Below are 20,364 nucleotides of genomic sequence, written 5' to 3' on the forward strand. Positions count from 1 at the left end.
AATCGAACACTTCCCTTAACCTCACAGGGTCAACAACAACAACAACACACAAAACCAACTCACCAATAACAGCAACACAACCCCCCACACGTGATCCACAAGTCATCTAACCAGATAAAAACATGAAGGAAAAAAAAAAAAAAAAACAAAATTTACCACATGAAAGCTCCGGCACTGCCTTCTAGATCGAACACCACAATCTCTCTCTCTCTCTCTCTCTCTCTCTCTCTCTCTCTCTTTCACACACACACACACACACACACACACACACACACACACAGAATAAATGACAACTAAACATACTTACCAACCCCCCCCCCCCCCCCAAAAAAAAAAAAATCCAAACAAAGTAAAAAAACCATTCACAGTCTACAACTAAAAAAACTACAACAAAACGAATCCTCCACAGAAAAACAAAAATCCACAACCATCACCCACCTTCCTCCCCACGAAACCTTACCAATAACCCCCCTCCCAAAACCTCACTAACTCACAACCCTAGGCCTGTACATATTACTAACAGCCCTTAAGAAAACCCTAAAAATACAGTACCCCTCAGGGACACTCTTCCGCCAACAGTACTCATCTAAATGAGCCTTAAGGTTGGAAGAGCTCCTCTTCCCCCTCCCTATTACAGATTTAACAGCCCCCAAAACCTCTATAGTATTTGTACAGGTCCCACTATCATAATTCTTGAACTCTACATTATGATTAACAATCAGATGCTTGTAACCCTCCCGACCCAACCCACTATAAGACGTAAACCCATCAGACACTACTGTAGTACCTTGTTCTACATAATCTTCAATCAACCCCACTAACTCCCTCTTGGTACGATTTTCCACAACCCTAAACAAACACTCAGAACAACCAGATCCCGATATCACAGCCCCCCACACCCATAAACCAACAACAGGCTTACCCCTCCCATACTTCCTTCTACCAAACTGTGACTCATCAATCTCAACCTTTACTCCAGGCCCACCCAACTTATCCCTGTATTTAATATACTCTGAACAGACCTCCCAACAAAAAGAATACCAATCAAGGACCATCACTCACTCACACCCACCTCATGTGCACAAAAACCGTGTGAGAACTGATAACAAAAATGTTAACTCAACAAAACAATTTCACGCATGCCCAACGTAGACTTCTCGAACCAGGTACCCAGGCGAATGGAGCGCCAAACGTTGTCACGCCGGCACCTCCACATATAGCGTCCGAGACACCGAAACTTTCGTCAGCTTCATATATTCTCCGCACGCAGAGCACTTCACTAGCTCAGCCAATAGTCCAAAGAGCTGAGTGACATAGCTGTGTCACCCATCATTCCCCACAGCCGAAAACTGTCCAGTTTATCCATCATATCCATTCCTAAAGACAAAAAAAAGTGATCTCAAAAATTCAAACACGACAACCCTCATACAACACTACATTACTATAAAACAAAACAAAAATTAAACCATCAGCTCACTGCACAATACACCACCAATCTTCACTTACAAGCACAACAACAGCTGACAACGTCAACAACTCAGATGAACCAAATACGACAAACACCACGCAACGCACGAACCCGCCAGAGAGCACCACCAAACCACAATGACATGCCACCTACAAACACATCACAAGCACACACTAAACCAACAACAAAACGCTATCCGCAACCTACAGACACGCCACCAGAGAGCACCACCGACAACACAAGAAGACATCCACAAACACGCGACACTCGCAAACTAAACTTTGCGCCGCCATGGCATCACACACCACAACAGACTTACATCACGGGTCAAAGCCGACGCGTGTTATCGGACCCTTCTGGTGACCCCCAAATCTTTTATCATGTCCGTGACACACTCTCCCCTATTTCTTGATAATACAAAATGTGCTGCTCTTCTTTGATCTTTCTCGATCTAGTCTGTTGATCCTATCTTGTAAGGATGCCAGACCACCTGGCAGTACTCTCGTAATTGTAATTCCTAACTATTTAGTTGAACTTGTGGCCTTTACATTTTACTGATTTATTGAGTAACCGAAGTTACACAGTTTCCTTTTAGCCTCCGAGTAAGAATTTGGGACAAAGTTATCTTACATGGTGAGCATAATGGTCTGTTGAAGATCACAGTAGTGCCTGTCTGTATTTTGAAGAATGTTCTGTTGATGGACTCAATCTTAGCATGCTAAAATTGCAGTCCAAATTAGGAGGTGATACTTCAGCTGAGAGTTGGTGAAACCAACAAATTTATCACGGCAACAGCTAGTTTTTGAAAATGAAGGTTGTGATGATGGACTGACTTTTAGTGGAGTCCAAACTCCAAATTAGATTGGAAGATGACAGTTTGGTTGAGAGTTTGTACATTGCCTGGAGAAAAAAAGAAATAATTAAAGCAGCCGCAGCATGATGCCAGGAGTAATGTCAGAGCGGCTCTCCAAAAAAAAAATTGGAAGAATAAGACCTCTCACCAGGTCACTGTTACAATCACTGACTATGACCTGATGTCATGTGCTATGGCTCCCCACAGTGTAACATCAGGAGTAACACCACAATACCTCTCCAAATAATGGGAAGAATGGGACCTCTCCCAAAGTCACTATTATACTCACTGACCATGACCTTACGTCATGCTCTATGACTCCCCGCAACATGACGCAAGGCGTAACACTGCATTGCCTCCAAAGAACTGGCACAGAATGTTGCAGGCAGTCCATTACTTGTTAACAAGATGTCACGCACAGATGTGAAGAGTTGTGATCTGCATGGTGCACAATACTGTGATCAACCAGACCCTTATAACAAGTATGCCTGCCCTCATGTTCCCATGGAGTCCACATTGGGCCACTATCACATCCAAATGCCCAAAAATTTTGATGTTGTACAATTCAGTCAACCGGCTGATTGGAGACCCACAATGAGGGCCCTTTTAAACTCGTCAGGTGCTGATAACGTTGTCTCACACAAATGTTTGTCTCACACAAATGTGCTGCATCTTCACTCTGTGATCACTGAAAATCTTATGCTCTTCACACCTCTTATATATCCTACCAGATATGGTGACAACACTAAGCATGAACTTCATGTATCCACTCCGGTGGGCATTCTATCTGTCATAGGGAATTACAACTGTAATCATTAACACACTCACCAGTGATGTGCAGTGTACAAAGTTACTTTGATATCCAGTCATGTCTTCTGGGTGTTTCACTTCTTTTTATCATGCAGTGTATTTATATAGACATCCTTGATCAAAATCCTTAGTTTCCCACTGTGATATGACATTTTCAGTTTTTTATTGTTTGAAAGTAGTAATAACAAGAATAGCGTCATCAGAGCCCTCATATTCCCATGAGAGACCCAGTGCTTTGTTAGGTAAAATATAAGTGATTGTGTGAGGCCACCATACTCATTGATAGTGTCACTGATCGAAGTGTGTACTTACATCATATTCTTCGGCATTACCATAGATAAAGAATGGTTTATTGACTCAGTAATATGTCATTTGCAGAAATGAACCTCTATGTTATATCTTTTAGCTGATTGTGTGCCGCTAGGAATGGATCATAATTAATTTACTAAGAACTTAGCTTTCTGTTTCATCATCTTGATCATCTCTTTGCATCTGATGATTGAGTGCTCTCCACTTTGGTCTGTTTTGAAAGACATCTTCCATAATGCCCTGGCTCTGTTTTGATTGTCTTCTTTCCAAATCTTGGTTAATCTGGTTGGACTGTCTCCTTGTTGGCTGGTTTATGGGTACTTCCAGTTCTTTCTCTGGCCATGTTCTGCCTGTTTTTCTCTCCCTCTCCCTCTCTTTCTCCCTCCCCCTCCCTCCTCCCTCCCTCCCTCCCTCCCTCCCTCCCTCCCTCCCTCCCTCCCTCCCTCCCTCCCTCCCTCCCTCCCTCCGTGTGTGTGTGTGTGTGTGTGTGTGTGTGTGTGTGTGTGTGTGTGCATTTTGTGGTGTTGTTATCATCATTACAAAACACATACATATACATTGATAACATATTTACAGTTTGGTGTTTAAGTTTGTCAATCAGGTCATAATACTTAGTGTCAATTCGTGCAAGTCTTTCAGACTAGGTCCTACTTTTGAAAGTGTAAAGTGGGCAGTTCCCACAATATGTCTTTCTGTGTGTTCCTCTGGAACATTTTCAGATGCAGCATTTTCAAAGTAACCTCATTTCAGAATGTGACCACATCTCCATTGTCTTATTTGAATATGGTTGAGTCTTGATCATTCACGATGAAAATATCAACCCCACAATCATCTTCATTGGGTTTTGAATTAGATACGTGTTCCAAGGTGGATGTTTATTCCTAAAGTCTTTCCACTTCTCACTAACATCAATACCTTCTCACTGAACACGCATTTGGGAGGACAACAGCTCAAAGCATTGTTAGCCTCCCAGATTTAGTTTTTGCATGATTTTCCTGTGGCAAATACCAAGGTGTTTCGTTGAAAAGGGCATGGTGAATTTCATTTGCCATTCTTTTCTGGCTCAAGCTTGTGCTCCATCTCTAATGACCACATTTTTGAAAGGACGTTAAACTATAAACTTTCTTTCCTTTAGAAAGCTTCTGTGATCAGAAGATCAACCCAAGCTTGCTTGCTTGATTTCAGACAAATCTGGTGGATTCGGAAAAATGCTTTTTGGAACTGAATTCAAATGAGACCGTGTCTTCTTAAGAATTTCTACTTTGCCAGTTTTTTCCCAAGATCTGGAGTACAAGTAACCACAGAATGGAAAAGGATTCAACATAGTGTGTAGTTATCTTATTAATTCTGAACATCATTTCTGTTGTACTTTGTCCAAATGATATTTTCTATCACAATAATACTTTATTCCTTTATAGTGATATGGGACATACTTCTAATGCTTTTTGTCCATGTCAAAATAATTTTTTCATTAACTAAGGAACACCCCTGTCAAGCAGAGCATTAAACATCAAAAGTGAAAGCACATGGCATTGTGATACACATCCTGGTATTGTGGCAGCAGTGTCTTCTGCTTCACTGCACAATAGGATCAAATTAACTTTGTGATCAGTAAAGCACGGTAGCCCCTTCAACACTGTACACATTAATAATATTTGTCACTGTCTTGGGGTAACAAATGCAGGGAAGTGCAATGTAGGGAGAATGATCAAAGTTACCTGCTGCAGAAGTTGAAGTACTGGAGTCTTTTGTAGTACGACATGGTCACACTCGCGGAACAGTTTACTTACATCAGCTCAGTGCACACACACACACACACACACACACACTCTTGATATTCAACGTCAGTCACATGTAATAATCATACTTAAATCTAAAAATTAAATAAAACATTAAGAAATAGCTGTTTCTACAATAACAATGGCTGCAAATATTTAAAACTTATTTTTTTTAAATTGTACCTGGATAAGCTGGTAACATTTTGAGAATGTGTAAAATCCTTAAAGCTGTGCCTAATTAATCACAAGTTGTGAAAAGTCAAAATTATTTAAAAGGGCATAGTACTGTAATGTAAAGGAAACAACAAAATACTGTGCTCGCGACAACATTCCATGGCATTTAGCATTTTACTAAACTCACTATGCATCACATAAACTCATGTAATATGGATGATGGATAGGGAAGAGAGGAAGGTAGGAGGAGGAGAAGAAGAAGAAGAAGAATACTGCTTTTGTATGGTATTAGAATGTAACAAAGGACTGTAATGCATGAAATGTCTTTTTAAAATTTTCTAGTTAAATTAAAACATTGAGTGCATGCAATTTCCCCAGAGGGTGTCTTGAGATGTGTTATGCTTGTGTTCATTCAACTCAGTCCACTTGCATGGTCAATGGAAGTGTCTGATTCCACACATCGGCTTCTTTTGGTGTGTGACGCCACGATGGTGCGGAATTTGGTTTGTGAGAGTGGCGTGTTTGTAGGTGTCGTTTTGATGTGCTCAGTGTTGCTCTCTGGTGGTGTGTTAGGCGATGTTTTTGATTTAGTTTGCAGGTGTGGCGTGTTTATAGATGGTGTATTGTTGTGGTCGGTGGTTCTCTCTGGTGGTGTGTTTATGGGTAGTGTGTTATGCAGCATATGGGGTTCATTTGCATGGTAGCATTGCACGTGTGTGGTATTGGTAGTAACTGTGCTTTCAGAAGAATATTTTTCAGTGAGTTAACGATTTTGGTTTTGTTATGTTGACTTTATAGTAGTTTTTTTCTGTTTGTTGTGTGTTGTGTGTTTCAGAAAACTGGTTTGAGAGTAGGCTTCTGCATAAATAAACACTTTGTTTTAAGCTCAAACATGATACTAATAAATTAAGTTGTAAAGTTAGTCCATTGGGTGCTTATAAGATTAAGTGCAACAACTGTCATAAACAGTATATGGGTCAGACTGGTAGAACTTTCGAGGCCCAAGTTAAAGAACAAATTGTAGTAGAGAGCAATAACACATCATCTGAAGATCATTAACTGATAGTAAACACTAGGGAGGACCTAGGGCCACCCATCTTGAAATTTTACATGCTATGCCTAAAGGACATTTTTTAAGCATTTTGTAAGAACTTGAAATATGCAGATATCATTTGAAAAAAACAGATTACATACCCGATCCTCAATGTATCTTCCAGAATTCAATGTACTTCAAGATTTTTAATGACATACTCAGATGGGCCAATCAGCAGAAAGTCTCCAACATTGCTAAAGCCTCACTTAGTACAGTACTACCTTAGTAGCTCACCACACTTGCTGGCAGCATGGTCACAGGCAGAATGAGTGAATTTAATTATAAAGTGGAAAAAAGTTTCATGTATTAATGTTAGCATCATTACTTAAATTGCTTCTTAATTTTAAATTACTAGTATTATGACGTTTAAACAGTTCTTTGTTACATTTTAACTGGGTGTTGTGTGTTGTCCTTAGGTTAGTTAGGTTTAAGTAGTAGGGGACTGATGACCATAGATGTTAAGTCCCATAGTGCTCAGAGCCATTTTTTTGTTACATTTTAATATTGCACAGTCAGTATTTTTTTCCTCTCGTCTTCCCACCTTTCTCCCTCTGCTATCCATCATCCATGACACATTGACCTCTATGATGCATAGTCAATTTAGTAAAATGCTAGTCACCATGTAATGTTGCCACAATCATACTTTCATGTTGTTAGCAGTTTCTTACAGCTTTGATTATGTTATATTTTAAATAGTTTTGACTTTCCACCCTTTGACTAATCAGATACAATTTTATGGATTTTAAATATTGTCAATCTGTTACCTGTTAATTCAAGTACACTTAAAAATTTTTAAATTTTTTTCATCTGTTTGCCACTGAAATTGCTACTGTATTTACACGAAACTAATGTGCCGTCAAATGTAATGTGCATCCCAATTTTAAAGATTAAAATCATAAAAAAAGACTTCATTGTTGCATCACTGGTAGGCTAAACTTATTTTACACAACAATGGTTGTATATATGAAATATCAAAACATCATCATATTTTGAGTTATCCAGTCTTAAATGACACAGTCAGTATTAAAAATGAATGCCTAATTTGATTACCTACATGACATGCAAACAAACATACTGTAAATTACAGGCATTATTAGTCGTTATTCAATAATGTCGTCATTACTGATATCCTCAGAGGAGTCTACATCCGAAACAGGTTCATTTCCTTTTTCCCCATCATCCTCAGTGTCATTCTAGAGCACATCATCTTCACTGCCATCCATTTCTGGAATTTTGTGGTTAGTGCTGCCTTTCCAGGCAGCCAAAACCCAGTATGCCATAATGTGGAGTGCAGCATGCTTAATTTTTCCTTTTGGAGTTGGTCACAGGTTGGCTCATACAAAAATTTTTAGTGTTCCTGAACATAACCTTTCAAATGTTTGTTTATAGTAATGTACAGAGGTTGTAACACGGGAGTCATTCCTCCAGGAATAATAACAATGTCACCGGCTAGGCTTCTTTGTTTACATCATCGGTGAGATGATCGTGAAATGCATCAAGGCAAAGCATTGATGGTAGCTTAGAAAGCCCACAAAGACAAGAGTTCCCATACATTTAGAAGCCAGTCTAGCCTTGGTGTATTAACAACTGCAACCACCTGTTTTGATTCATTCCTTATGGTGTCACTAGTCACAGGTTTCCCATTCTTTCTCAATTCATGGATGACTTCCAAAATTTTTACTTCAGCATCAGGATGTCTTCCTTTGCAAGGGCCAGTGGATTTATTTCTAGTAGCATTACTTGCAAATAATGCCAATTTCTCTTTCTTCTTTAAGCTACATTAAACTCGTCTCACTCTCCTTTTACCATATTTTTCAGCATAAAGAATTACTTTACACTTGAAAGCAGCATCATCCAATGTTCTTCTCTGGGGGCCTTCCGTTTTGTGACTACCTAATACAAACACACAGCACAGTAATAGGCCAATTCTAATGTAATGAAGTTGAGAACTGCAACACTGCATTGTGATGTAAGAAACAATACTTAAATTTCAGTGAGATTGCTGGTGAACAACAGATTCAATTTTTTCCTTGAATGTAATGCAATATCAAATCTTATGCCTTATTTTTACATTTGAAGGTGATCATTACTTGTGAAACTAGTTACCAAGTGTGACTGTTTGCAGTTGAGGCTGCTATAATAAATATTTAAGAACACTGTAAACAATGTTTTTTTTATCATTTCATGTTTTTTCGGATTAACTGAAGCCCTTGATGCTGCTTCACCACCTCACAGCTAAAAAGTCACCTTCCAGACTGACCTATGCCTTGAGCTACTCTGCAGATTGGTATTTCGCCACGACTAACATTTTGTATTCACATTTGTCAACTTAGCCAACTCACAACCAAATAGTCACCTATCAACTTTACCTAGACCTTGGGCTGTGCTATAGATCAGTGTGTTACTCCATTCTACAGTCCAAAGAAAAACAGAGATGCAAAGAAATATTGTCACTGTTCTCTTGTCTTCCTGTTTGTGCATATATGACCTCAAACACCACAGCATCATTACATCACAAGACGAAGCCGACAACTGATGTCGATAGGGTCAGTTAATTCCTTCCCCTACTTTAGATTGTGTTGATGATACATTTTCAATCACTTTATTAGATAGCAAGCATTCCATTCTGCCACACTTGGTTTGTGTCCAGCAGCATATTCCTGTAATCCATTTGCTTACGTCTCTCGACTCCAAAGTTTGGAACAGTTGTGGCACCATTTTCTGGAGGTCAGTGACAGCAATTTATTACAAAACTTTTAAATTTGTAATCATGTCAGAACAGTTTGTCTGCTGATGTTCTTCACTCCTCTGATTGAGACTGTGGTTCTATATTTACCTATCTACCTTGCATTTTTATTTCACAAAAGCCGCTGTTGAATTAGGTGCCTAAAATTTGTCCATAACTCAGATTGAATAAGCAAATCAGAGTACCAGTAACAAATCTCTTTTCAGCCCTACACCGTCCTCACTGAATGTCTGTCTATTTTGACTGGTAGGGCTAGTTAACACACAACTTTATACAGTCGCATAATCTGCTTTAATGATGTACTGTGGAACCTTGCTTAATGAGCTCCTCTCATAATGCACAATTCACGTAGCAAGCAAAACAAATTTTAAAAAAATTACTGACTTAATGAGCGATGTTTCGCCTGATGAGTGATGACGATTTGAAGTGACGTCACCAGCTGTTCACATGCAGTGGGGAAATGTTCAACATTATGAACACCTTTCATTTTCAGCAGCAGCATATGAACAATGTCTTTAGTACATACTCCAGTCAGGATGTAGTGCTTCTTCTGCTACCATCTTAGTGCAGTTGGTCATTACACATTTTTCTATACTTGTGTTTTTTTGTGTGCATATTTTTAATAACCTTCATAGAAATGTCCGTGAAGATAAAGCCACAAGAAGACAACCATGAGAGACAGAAAATGACCTTAGAAATGAAACATAAAATCACTGAAAAATGCGAACATGGTGTGAGTGTTGCTGATTTAACATGCATATATGTAGTCTGTCTACATCAATTATTTCCACTATCCACAAGAACAAGTACAAGATTAAGGAGAGACATGCTTCTAAGGGAGTGAAAGAGTATCTAAACTATGGTTTCTTATTCTGGACGATGTCGAAAGGTTGCTCCTTATATGGATAAATGAAAAGCAATTTATTAACAAGAACATCATTTGTGAGAAGGAAAGAATGATTTTTACTGACCTTGTTAGGAAGACGCCAGGATCATCAGCATCCAAAGAAATGTTTAAGGGAAGCCATGGGTGGTTTGACGAGTTTAAGAGAACAACGGTCAGCTGGCTCCGATACAAAGGCAGCAGAGAAATTCATCGGCAACTTCAAGATGCTCATAGATTCTGAGGGTTATCTGCAGCAACATGCTTTTAATTGTGATGAGATGGGTCTATTGTGGAAAAAGATTTCAAAGCTTGACAGAGGAGAATGTATTTTCCAGTCACAAGCCAATGAAAGACTGTCTCACACTGCTATTCTGTGCCAATGCAAGTGACAATTTGAAAATTAAACCATTGCATGTTTACCATTCAGGAACTTTATGATACTTCAAGAAGTGTAAAGTCCAGAAGAGCAGGTTGAATGTGATGTTTAGGTCCAACAACAAGGCTTGGCTGACATGTGATCTATTTTGTGATTTGATCAATGAAGTGTTTGGTTCTTTGGGGAAAAAATATTTGCTTGAGATGAATCGGCCACTCCATGTCTTGCTTGTTATGGACAACGCTTGTGCCCGTTCTCCAGGGCTACAAGACTACTTCCTAGAAGAATTTCAATTCATCAAAATCTAATTTCTGCCTCCCAACACTACTCCATTACTCCAGCCTATGGACCAGCACAGTATTTCTAACTTCAAGGTCTACACTAAAGTGCTCTTTAAGCATTGCTTTAAGTTGACTGAAGCTACCAATCTCACTCTCAGAGAGTTTTGGAAATATCACTTCAACGTCACCGCCTGCAAAAAGATGATCAGAAAGGCTTGGAAAGGGGTCACCAAAAGAACCCTCACGTCTGCTTGGAAGAAGCTTTAGCTACAGTGCTTTGTCGAATGTGACTCTGAGGCATTTGAGTCAGTACCTGTGGAGCCTGTAGTCAATGAGATTGTGTCTTTGGCCAAGAACATGGGACTAGAAATTGATAACAATGATATCGATGAGCTTGTAGAAGATCATAACCAAGAAATGACCACTGAAGAGCTTATGGAGTTGCAGTGTGTTTGACAGCAGGAAGCTGTGGAGAGGAGTTCTTCAGAGAAAGAGGAGGAGGAGGAAGAGGCAGTTAACAGCAAAGCAGCAGTCTTCTGGCGCAATAAGAGAAATGCTGAAAGTGTGGGGATTGGTTGCATCAGTTGAAAATCGTCACCCCAATAAAGCAGTGGCTATGTGCACTACAAGTTTGACAAAAATGCTTTGTTGCATTTTCACCAAGTGTTGAAGCATTAGCAGAAACAAATTACTATAGATAGCTTCCTAATGAAGAAGAATTAGGTTATGTATTATGAATAATAAAGTGCATAGTAGTGTGTTTATAATTTCCTTGAATAAATGGCATGAATAAGATAAAACTTTTAGCATGGAACACATTATTGTATTTCACATTAATTTTTATATGGGATAAATTGTTTCACTTAATGAGTGTTTCACACTACGAGTAAGATTCTGGAACAAATTATGCTTGCTATGCAAGATTCCACTGTATAAGTGTATGCTACTTAACTTTGATGGATTTGTTCAATTATTGACAAATTTCCATAACTGATTTATTCTGTTGCCCATGGTTTTATTTCTGGAAATTGTTGCTAAGAAACTATGGATTATTTGTCTATATGAAATTCATTGATTGTGAAACCGTGTTACTGATCCTGAAATGATGGTGTACAGCTAGCTTTATGCTTTGTCTGCCTGAACCAAATTCAGAATATTCTTGTCCATTCCTATTCCAGTGATGTACCCCATGGTTCATTCCCTTGTGGACAACCCAGGTGCAATACCTGTTCCACACACGAACCCACCACCACCTACCACAGTCTAGTCACAGACATTTCCTGCCCCCTTAAAAGGCAGGGCCACACTTGAAAGCAGCCTAGTTGTACATCAGCTATGGTGCAGTTACTGTGCAACATTCTATGTTGGCTTAACAAATAACCAACTGGTTACTCACATGAATGACCACAGCCAAACTATGGCAAACCACAAACTTGACCGCCTAGTTTCCGAACATGTTGCACACCACAACATAAATGACTTCAGCTGCTTCACTATGCATGCCATTTGAAACTCCCTTCGAGCACAAATTTTTCTGAACTATGCATGTGGAAATAGTCTTGCAAGCACATTATGTGTTCTCACAATCCTTCCGCCCCCCCCCCCCTACTTCTCCTCTCCCCCCCTCCTCTCTTCTCCTCTCTTCTCCTCCCTTCTCCCCTGCCTCCTTCTCCTCTCCCCCAACCCTCCCCCTCCTTGTCCTTGTCCCTGACTGTGTCTTAACCCCTACCTTCCTATCTTTCCCTGTCCCCCTCACACCCTGTCTCTCTCCAGCTCCACCTTCCTCTCTTCCCCCACCCCTCCACTGAAGATCAGACGTGCACAACTGCTCACCAGTTACATTGCACACATTCATTGCTCTCCTGAACATCCTAATTACCATCTTCTTTTCCCAACCAAGGCAGTTCACCTCCGGCATAGGCCGCCCAGGTCAGGACTAATGATTGCAGTTCGCGTGCGATCGCTTCTGTCTGAACTGAAGTCCTTGCCTGTACCACGTCTCCTCGAAATCAATTCACGTACACCACCGTGGTTTAGCTGTAGGCCGAAGCTTTGCCTGGACCTTTGGTGTGGCCCTAAGGACTTCGTTAATCCTGCAGCTCTCCACAGTCACTTTGCCTCGATTCTTGAAGTGTTCTGTGTTCTGAAGTGGTTTACACCAACGGTTGGATGGCTGATGGTAATGTTGGCTACGCCTTTCCCCACAGAGGCCATATTGAACAGCATTCCTTGCCCAATGGCTGCAGTACATTCACTGCAGAGCTGGTGGCCATACCTCGTGCACTTCAGTGTATCTATTCATGCCCCGAGGAATCGTTTCTTCTGTGTACAGACTCCTTGAGCAGCTTACAAGCTATCAGCCAGTGTTACCCTTGCTTTCCTTTGGCCACGACCATCCAGGAGTCCATCTATGCCTTGGACCGGTCCCATTATTCAATGGTGTTTGTGTGGACCCCAGGACACGTCGGCATCCCAGGTAACGAACTTGCTGACAGGCTGGCCAAACAGGCTACACGGAAACCGCTTCTGGAGATTGGCATCTCTGAACATGACCTGCGTTCTGACGTACGCCGCAGGGTTTTTCAGCTGTGGGAGACAGAATGGCATAACAGTATGCACAACAACCAGTGTGTCATTAAGGAGACTATGAATGTGTGGAAGTCTTCCATGCGGGCCTCTCGCAGGTAATCAGTTGTCCTCTGCCGGCTCCACACTGGCCACACTTGGGCGACCCATGGTTACCTGCACCCACCTCAGTGTCGGTGCAGTGCCCAGTTGACAGTGGCCCGTAATCTGGTGCACTGTCCCACTTTAACTGCCCAGCGATAAAATCTTGGGTTACCAGACTTGTTGCCACTCATTTTATCTGACATTGCCTCATTGGCTGATTTAGTTTTATGTTTCATTCTTGAGGGTGGGTTTTATCATTTGATCTTAGGTTTAGCACGTCATTTGTCCCTCTGTGTCCTCCACCCTAGTGCTTTTAGAGTGGAGGTTTTAGTGTATTGCAGAGTGGCTGGCTTTTCCTTTTTATTCTTGTGGTCAGCCAGCCACTGTAATCTGTTCTCTTGTTTTACTCTCTTCTCTTTCTAGCATCTCTTTGTTGTTTTCTTGTCCTCTTTTGTTCCTTTTAGTGTTCGTTGACCTTCCTTCGTTCTTGTGGTTTTCTCTTTCTTTCCATTTTGTGTTATATTCTTGTCCGTTTTATTCTCACACTTGGGGCATTGTTTTATTTGGAACAAGGGACTGATGACCTCATAATTTGCTTCCTTCTCCCCTCTTTTCAACCAACTGGCCCTCTCCCTCTCCCCCTCCCTCTCCCCCTCCATCTCCCTCTCCCCCTCCCTCCCCCCTCCCTCTCCCCCTCTCCCTCCCCCCTCCCCCCCCCTCTCTCTCTCTCTCCCTCCCTCCCTCCCCCCCCCTCTCTCTCTCTCTCTCTCTCTCTCTCTCTCTCTCTCTCTCTCTCTCTCTCTCTCCCCCTCCCTCTCCCTCTCCCCCTCTCTCTCTTCCCCCCCTCCACCTCCCTCTCCCCCCTGTCCCGCCACTGTTTGCCAATTCCACACTCTCCTTGTCTCTATCTCCGCCTTCCTCTTTCTGCCCCCCCCCCCCCCCCCTTTCACCTTCCCCTCTCTATATCTCATGTATGCTCTGTCCCCTCAGAACACCTTTTGTTGTCATTGTGCAGACATTGAGTCATCTATCTTTTCCACTGCTGCGTTGAGCTATTTCCTCCCTTGCCGCATGTGTCCCTCCCTATCCCACTGCCCCTCCATCAGGCAACTGTTCCTTAATAGTCAATGTCTTCATGTCTGCAATATGTGCTGTTGGATGCCTGTGTGGTTGTGTGTGTGTGATTGTGTTCATTTTCACCCAGAAAAATAGCCAGAGCTTGAAAGCTGTAAATAATGTGTTCTAATGTGTGTGACTGTGTGCCACAAACATACAGATCACTCAATTTTTAGGAGAAGTGCAAAAACATTTGCTGCTGGACAGAGCTTCACAAATAAATAGTTGAGTATAAAAGTAACAGAAATTAGTGACAGAACAACATTCATGATAGATGTTGAACAGAGAAATAAACCACAGCCCAAGTAAACAGCATGCTTAGCTGCAGACCATCTATGCAGAAAAGAGACACTATGAATGTGAAAGTTTGAAAAAATTCAGATTAAATGTAGATAGAATAGATTAAAAAAATTGCTGACGGGGTGTGTTTCTGTAGTTCATGTACAGTATTATGGATAAATAATAGATCAAAAGTCGTGACACATTCACAGTGTTAGGAATTGTGTAGTAGTAAGACATTTTTATCACAGTGTACTACAATTTGTAACACCGTTGAATTAAACTATGTCTCTTGCAATGCATTGGAACTGCACAGATATTATTTATTTTGTTCGTAACAAATTGAAATTCTAGATATTACATTAAATTGGCTTTACATGTTATTTATTTTATCTTCTTAACATGCCAGTGGAAAATTATTATTGCCCAGTGGCGTATTATTTAATTATTTTAAGTTGTTTTTCTGTAGCTTTTATGATGTCTATTTAACAATTTTGCTCTCTTTTTATTTCAGGAGGTTCATGTACGAGATGTTAATGGAAAATTAATCATTACTGCATTTGTCTTAAATGCTCTTGTTGGGTAGGTCATTATTGCTGCAGATTTTTTTCTGTTTGATAGGTATTTTATTAAGATCTTTCATGAGTTAATATTTCAGTGTTGTAAAACTTTCGAGTCCACAGCTTGGTGAACACAGTTGATTCCACCATTTGTATTAGTACTTAATTTCATTTTGTTAAATTTATTTAGTGTCATGTTCATTGAATGACATGTCTGTTTTTGGTGGGAGTAATATTCAAATGAACTTGAACACATTGTAACTGATAACTTAAAAGTTACAATAGCAATTGAAAACTTAAACAAAAGGAACATATATCTGTTTCGTTCATTGCCCTTTCTTTATTACAAATGCAGGTCACTATGGGCCCCAGCCATTCACTGGTGAGGTTGTGGATGTCTTGTAGCACACCCTTGAAGGAGGTATTGGGGCAAACCAGGGCCAGGTGGGTGATTGATTGCTCTTTGGCTCCACATTGATCACATTGGGGGCATTCCGAAGCTGCCCACTGAGTCAAGCTTTTGTTGCAGATGCCATGGTTTGTGTGAATCTACACCGACAGCTGCGTAGATACACTGAAAATCAGCATAAAGCAGAGGAAGAGGGTATCCTATAGCACTACTAGTTCCACTTGCAAATAGAATGGGGAAAACACAACTGTCCGTATGAGCCCTAATTTTTCGTTACTTACCTTCGTGGTCCATATGCACACTGTATGTTGGCAGCAGTGGAATCATTTGGCAGTCAGCTTCAAATGCCGATTCTCTAAATTTTCTCAATAGTGTTCTTCAAAAAGAATGTCGCCTTCCCTCCAGTGGTTTCAATTCAAGTTCCTGAACACTTAGGTAACCTGCCTCTGAATTGCTTCGATGTCCTCCTACAATCTGAGCTGGTACAGATCCCAAACACTAGAGCAGTAATCAAAAATTGGGTGCACCAGTGCCCTATATGCAGTCTCCGTTACAGATGAAGCACACTTTCTTAAAATTCTCCCAATAAACCAAGGTTGACCACCCTTCATCCCTACCAAAGCCCTCATATATTTGTTCTATTATACCACTTTGCAACGTTATGTCCAAATATTTAAACAATGTGACTGTGTCGAACAGTACACTACTAATGCTGTATCTGAACCTTACTGGTTTGTTTTTCCTACTCATTCACATTAACTTGCATTTTCCCACATTTAGAGCTAGCTGCCATTCATCACACCAACTAGAATATTTGTCTATGTGATCTTGTATCCTCTTGCAGTTACTCAACTTCAACACCTTATGTACACCACATCATCATCATCAGTAAACAACCACAGATTTCTGCCCACCCATCTGCCAAATCATGTATGTAGAGAACAACGGTGGTCCTGTCACACTTCCGTATGAAACTCCTGATGATACCCTTGGCTCTGATGAGCACTTGCCATCGAGAACAACAAACTGGGTTCTATTACTTAAGAAGTCTTTGAGCCACTCACATATCTATGAACTTATTCCATATGCTCATGCCTTCGTTAACAGCCGGCAGTTGGGCACACTATCAAATGCTTTCTGGAAATCTAGGAGTATGGAATCTGCTTGTTGCCCTTCATCCACAGTTTGCAGTATATCTTGTGACAAAAGGACAAGCTTAGTTTTGCATGAGTAACGATTTCTAAAACCATGCTGATTCGTGGACGTAAACTTTTTAGTTTCAAGAAAATTTATTATATTCATACAGAGAAAATGTTCAAGGGTTCTGCAGCAAACCGAAGTTGGGGATATTGGCTCTGTAATTTTGCAGGTCCGTTCTTTTATCCTTTTTATATACTAGAGTCACCTGTGCTTTTTTCCCAGTCACGTGGGAGCTTGTGCTGGATGAGAGATTCATGATAAATGCAAGCTAGGTAAGGGGCCAGTGCCACAGAGTACTCTTTGTCAAACCAAATTGGGATTCCATCCGGACATGGTGACTTATTTGCTTTCAAATCTTTCAGTTGTTTCTCTATGCCAGGAATGCTTATGTCGTCCATATGGGAGTCTGGCCGATGATCAAATGACTGTATGTTTGCACTATTTTCCTGCATGAACAATTTCTTGAATGCGAAATTTGAAACTCCAAGTTTCATTTCGTAATCTTCAACTGCCATGCCAGACTGGTCAACAAGGGCCTGAGTGGAAGCCCTAGCAATTTTACATAGGACCAGAATTTTCTCGGGTTCCCTGCCAGATCTTTTGCTAAGGTATGACTGTGGTAGTTGTTGTATGCGTCACACATAGATCTTTTCACAGAGACACAAATCTCTACTAACCTTTTCTTGTCGTCATTTGTGCATTCTCTTTTGAGCCAAGAGTGCAACAGCCTCTGATCCTCAGCATTTTCTAAATTTCATTATTAAACCATGATGGTTCTTTACCATCCTTTATCCACTTACTCTAGGCACATAACTCTCCTGACCATGACTTACAATGTCCTTGAAATTTGCCCATAATCCCTCTGCATCCATCTTACTGTAACTAAGTGACATTAATTCACTCTCTAAGTGAGATGCTAACAACTGCTTATATGCTCTACCTAGCAGAAACACTCGCCTAGCCTTCTTGACTGCTTTATTAACTTTCGTAAGTATAGTTGCAATAATGACATCATGATCGCTAATCCCTGTTTCTATACTGACAGTCTTACATCATTGTCTTCAGGGAAGAGAAAATCCTGGTACCTTCAAAGTTGGACCTGTCATGAGATGAGGGTTCATGACATTCTGATCTTGCCAGAGTGATCTCCAGTGATCATTGATGTTGAAGTCATTGAGCTGGTTGGCAAATGCTACAGGGAGTGTCTTGACTTCAGTCTCAGTTGCTGTCATTTGGGGAAATCAACACAAATGGAAAGGGATGGTTGACATTACATTTTCCCAACTGTGATTTGAGGGCTGCCAGCCATTTAGTTTGGAGAGGTAAGAGATTGTGGTAGTCATTGGAGGCCAGTTGTTCTAATAGTTTCTGTTATGGTTTGGATTGCCTGGTTTAGTTATTTGTTGGCAATGTTGGTATGGCAACTGTTGATTCACAAAGGAGCACAGAATTCTGCAGTTGAGTGTATGAGGGCTGTTATGGTAATTCTTGAAGTTTCATCAGTAGAATCCCACAACATACTGCCCAGCTTCTGAATCAGATGATTTTTTTTAGTGCTGTTTGAAGGTGAGTGTTCTTTCAATAGTGACACAGAGGTATGTAGGATGTGGATTATCTTTCAATGTGACTCCATCATAGTGAACAACAAGAGTTCTTTGAGCTTCTCTGCTGCAAAGATGGAACAATGTGACTTTATTTTTGTTTGAAGTCAGCTGGAAACCATCTTCACTAATTATGACAAGGTCTTCTGTCAGTACATCATCTGTTTGGGCCAAACTCAAACACTGAGTACCGATGGTAGTGTTATCTGCGTACATGAATTTCCAAGATGTTGGTAATGTATCTGTGATGTATATGTTAAACATTAGAGTAGCTAGTATAGATCATTGAGGTAGGCTAATTTGTAGACTATGGAAAATACATGACTTTCCATAGATGTGTTCTTGGAAAAGTCTGACACTGAACATCTTGTTGAGTAGATGAAGAAAGTGTCTGCAAGGAGTAAGCTGTTATACCATGAGTGTCAGTCCTTTCGAAACTGTATCATAGGCTGAACTTAAATTAAGAAATGCAACTGATGTTTTTTTGTTGTTGGAATCTTCTGCCTATGTAGGCTATGAGCAAGAGGACCTGATTGCAGCAGCTTCTCCCTGTCATAAAACCATCTTGCTTATTGGTATGCTGTTGTTCACAAATGGTGTTAGACATGCATAAAGCATTCTTTCAAGTATCTTGAAGCAATTGGTTAAAAGTGCAACTGGTCTGTAGCTGTCTGGCAAAGTGATGTTTTCCTTAGGCTTATGGGTAATAATAACTTTGCTGCTCTTGAAAGGTTTTGTTAACTTGCCTCTTGCAGAATATCATTGTAAAGATTTAAAAGCCAGTACCACATGTTTGCAGCCACATGTTCCATTAATTCAGTATATATGTTGTCTAACTGTGCAGCTTTTCTGCGTTTTTAAAAGTTGATTGCAGTATTGAGTTCGTTCACTTTGACAAGCTCTGATTTTCATGAAGAATTATTTATTTTTATCTTAGTTATAAACTGTAATACTGAACTGTCAAAAGAAACAAAAGAACTTAATCAACAAATTTGTGTTTTTTCTGTGAATATTGTTTCTCCTCAAACACACAAAATTACTGTCCAGTATTCAGCTTCTCTGGAGCACATCACCAGTCTCATCAGGGGGAGCCCTTAACCCTCAATCCGATTCCCACATTTGGCCATCCTGATATCATCCAACTCAGATTATGAGTAGTCACTTGGCCAGGGTTTCATAAAATCAGTGCATGTTGTTGCAGTTCTAGGACCCTTGTGGTTATCATGTTCTTGGCATATGTCATAGGTATCATTAGTTTTAACTTTTGTGACTCAATAGGGACCTAAGTTCTTGGCCTTTAGCTTTAGTGTTGGTCCAGTTTGTGTTCATTATACTCCCACCAGGTCACCAACTTCAATCTTCAAGGCTTTCTTCTGACGTCAGTGAAAGTTAGCTTGGTTTTCTTCTTGCACCTTGCTGATCTGTAGCTTAGCATCTTCCTTCAAATGACTGCATCTCTCTAAAAGTGAACTACAAATTTCTTCTTCTACAAGGTGTACAACTTTGATTCCTCCGTTTTTTTCCCCAACATTTGAGACTTTAATGAAACAAACTGGTTACACATGTGTCATTCGAAGTATTTTCCATCGCTGGCCACTACTTTCTCCCATCTTCCGGGCAGTGTACGAATCCCATGTCGAAAAAATTGTTTATCTTTTGAAGTGATCCACGAATCGATCCAATTTTGACTTCTTCATGAGATCAGAAGTGTAGGTCAGCCAGACCATGCGCCATTGATCTAAACAGGTGATAGTC

General features: G+C 40.5%; 1 protein-coding gene across 1 annotated transcript in view; it reads left to right on the forward strand.

The window, feature by feature from the left end:
- The window catches only part of LOC124802964 (protein SYS1 homolog), a 41,872-nt gene that overhangs the window by 4,632 nt on the left and 16,876 nt on the right, over positions 1-20,364 (forward strand). The window contains exon 2 of the mRNA XM_047264055.1: positions 15,354-15,421. Coding sequence (XP_047120011.1) covers positions 15,354-15,421 — 68 coding nt within the window. The remainder of the gene's footprint in view (positions 1-15,353; positions 15,422-20,364) is intronic.

Source organism: Schistocerca piceifrons, chromosome 6, assembly GCF_021461385.2.
Source record: "Schistocerca piceifrons isolate TAMUIC-IGC-003096 chromosome 6, iqSchPice1.1, whole genome shotgun sequence".
Taxonomy (NCBI): Eukaryota; Metazoa; Arthropoda; class Insecta; order Orthoptera; family Acrididae; genus Schistocerca; species Schistocerca piceifrons.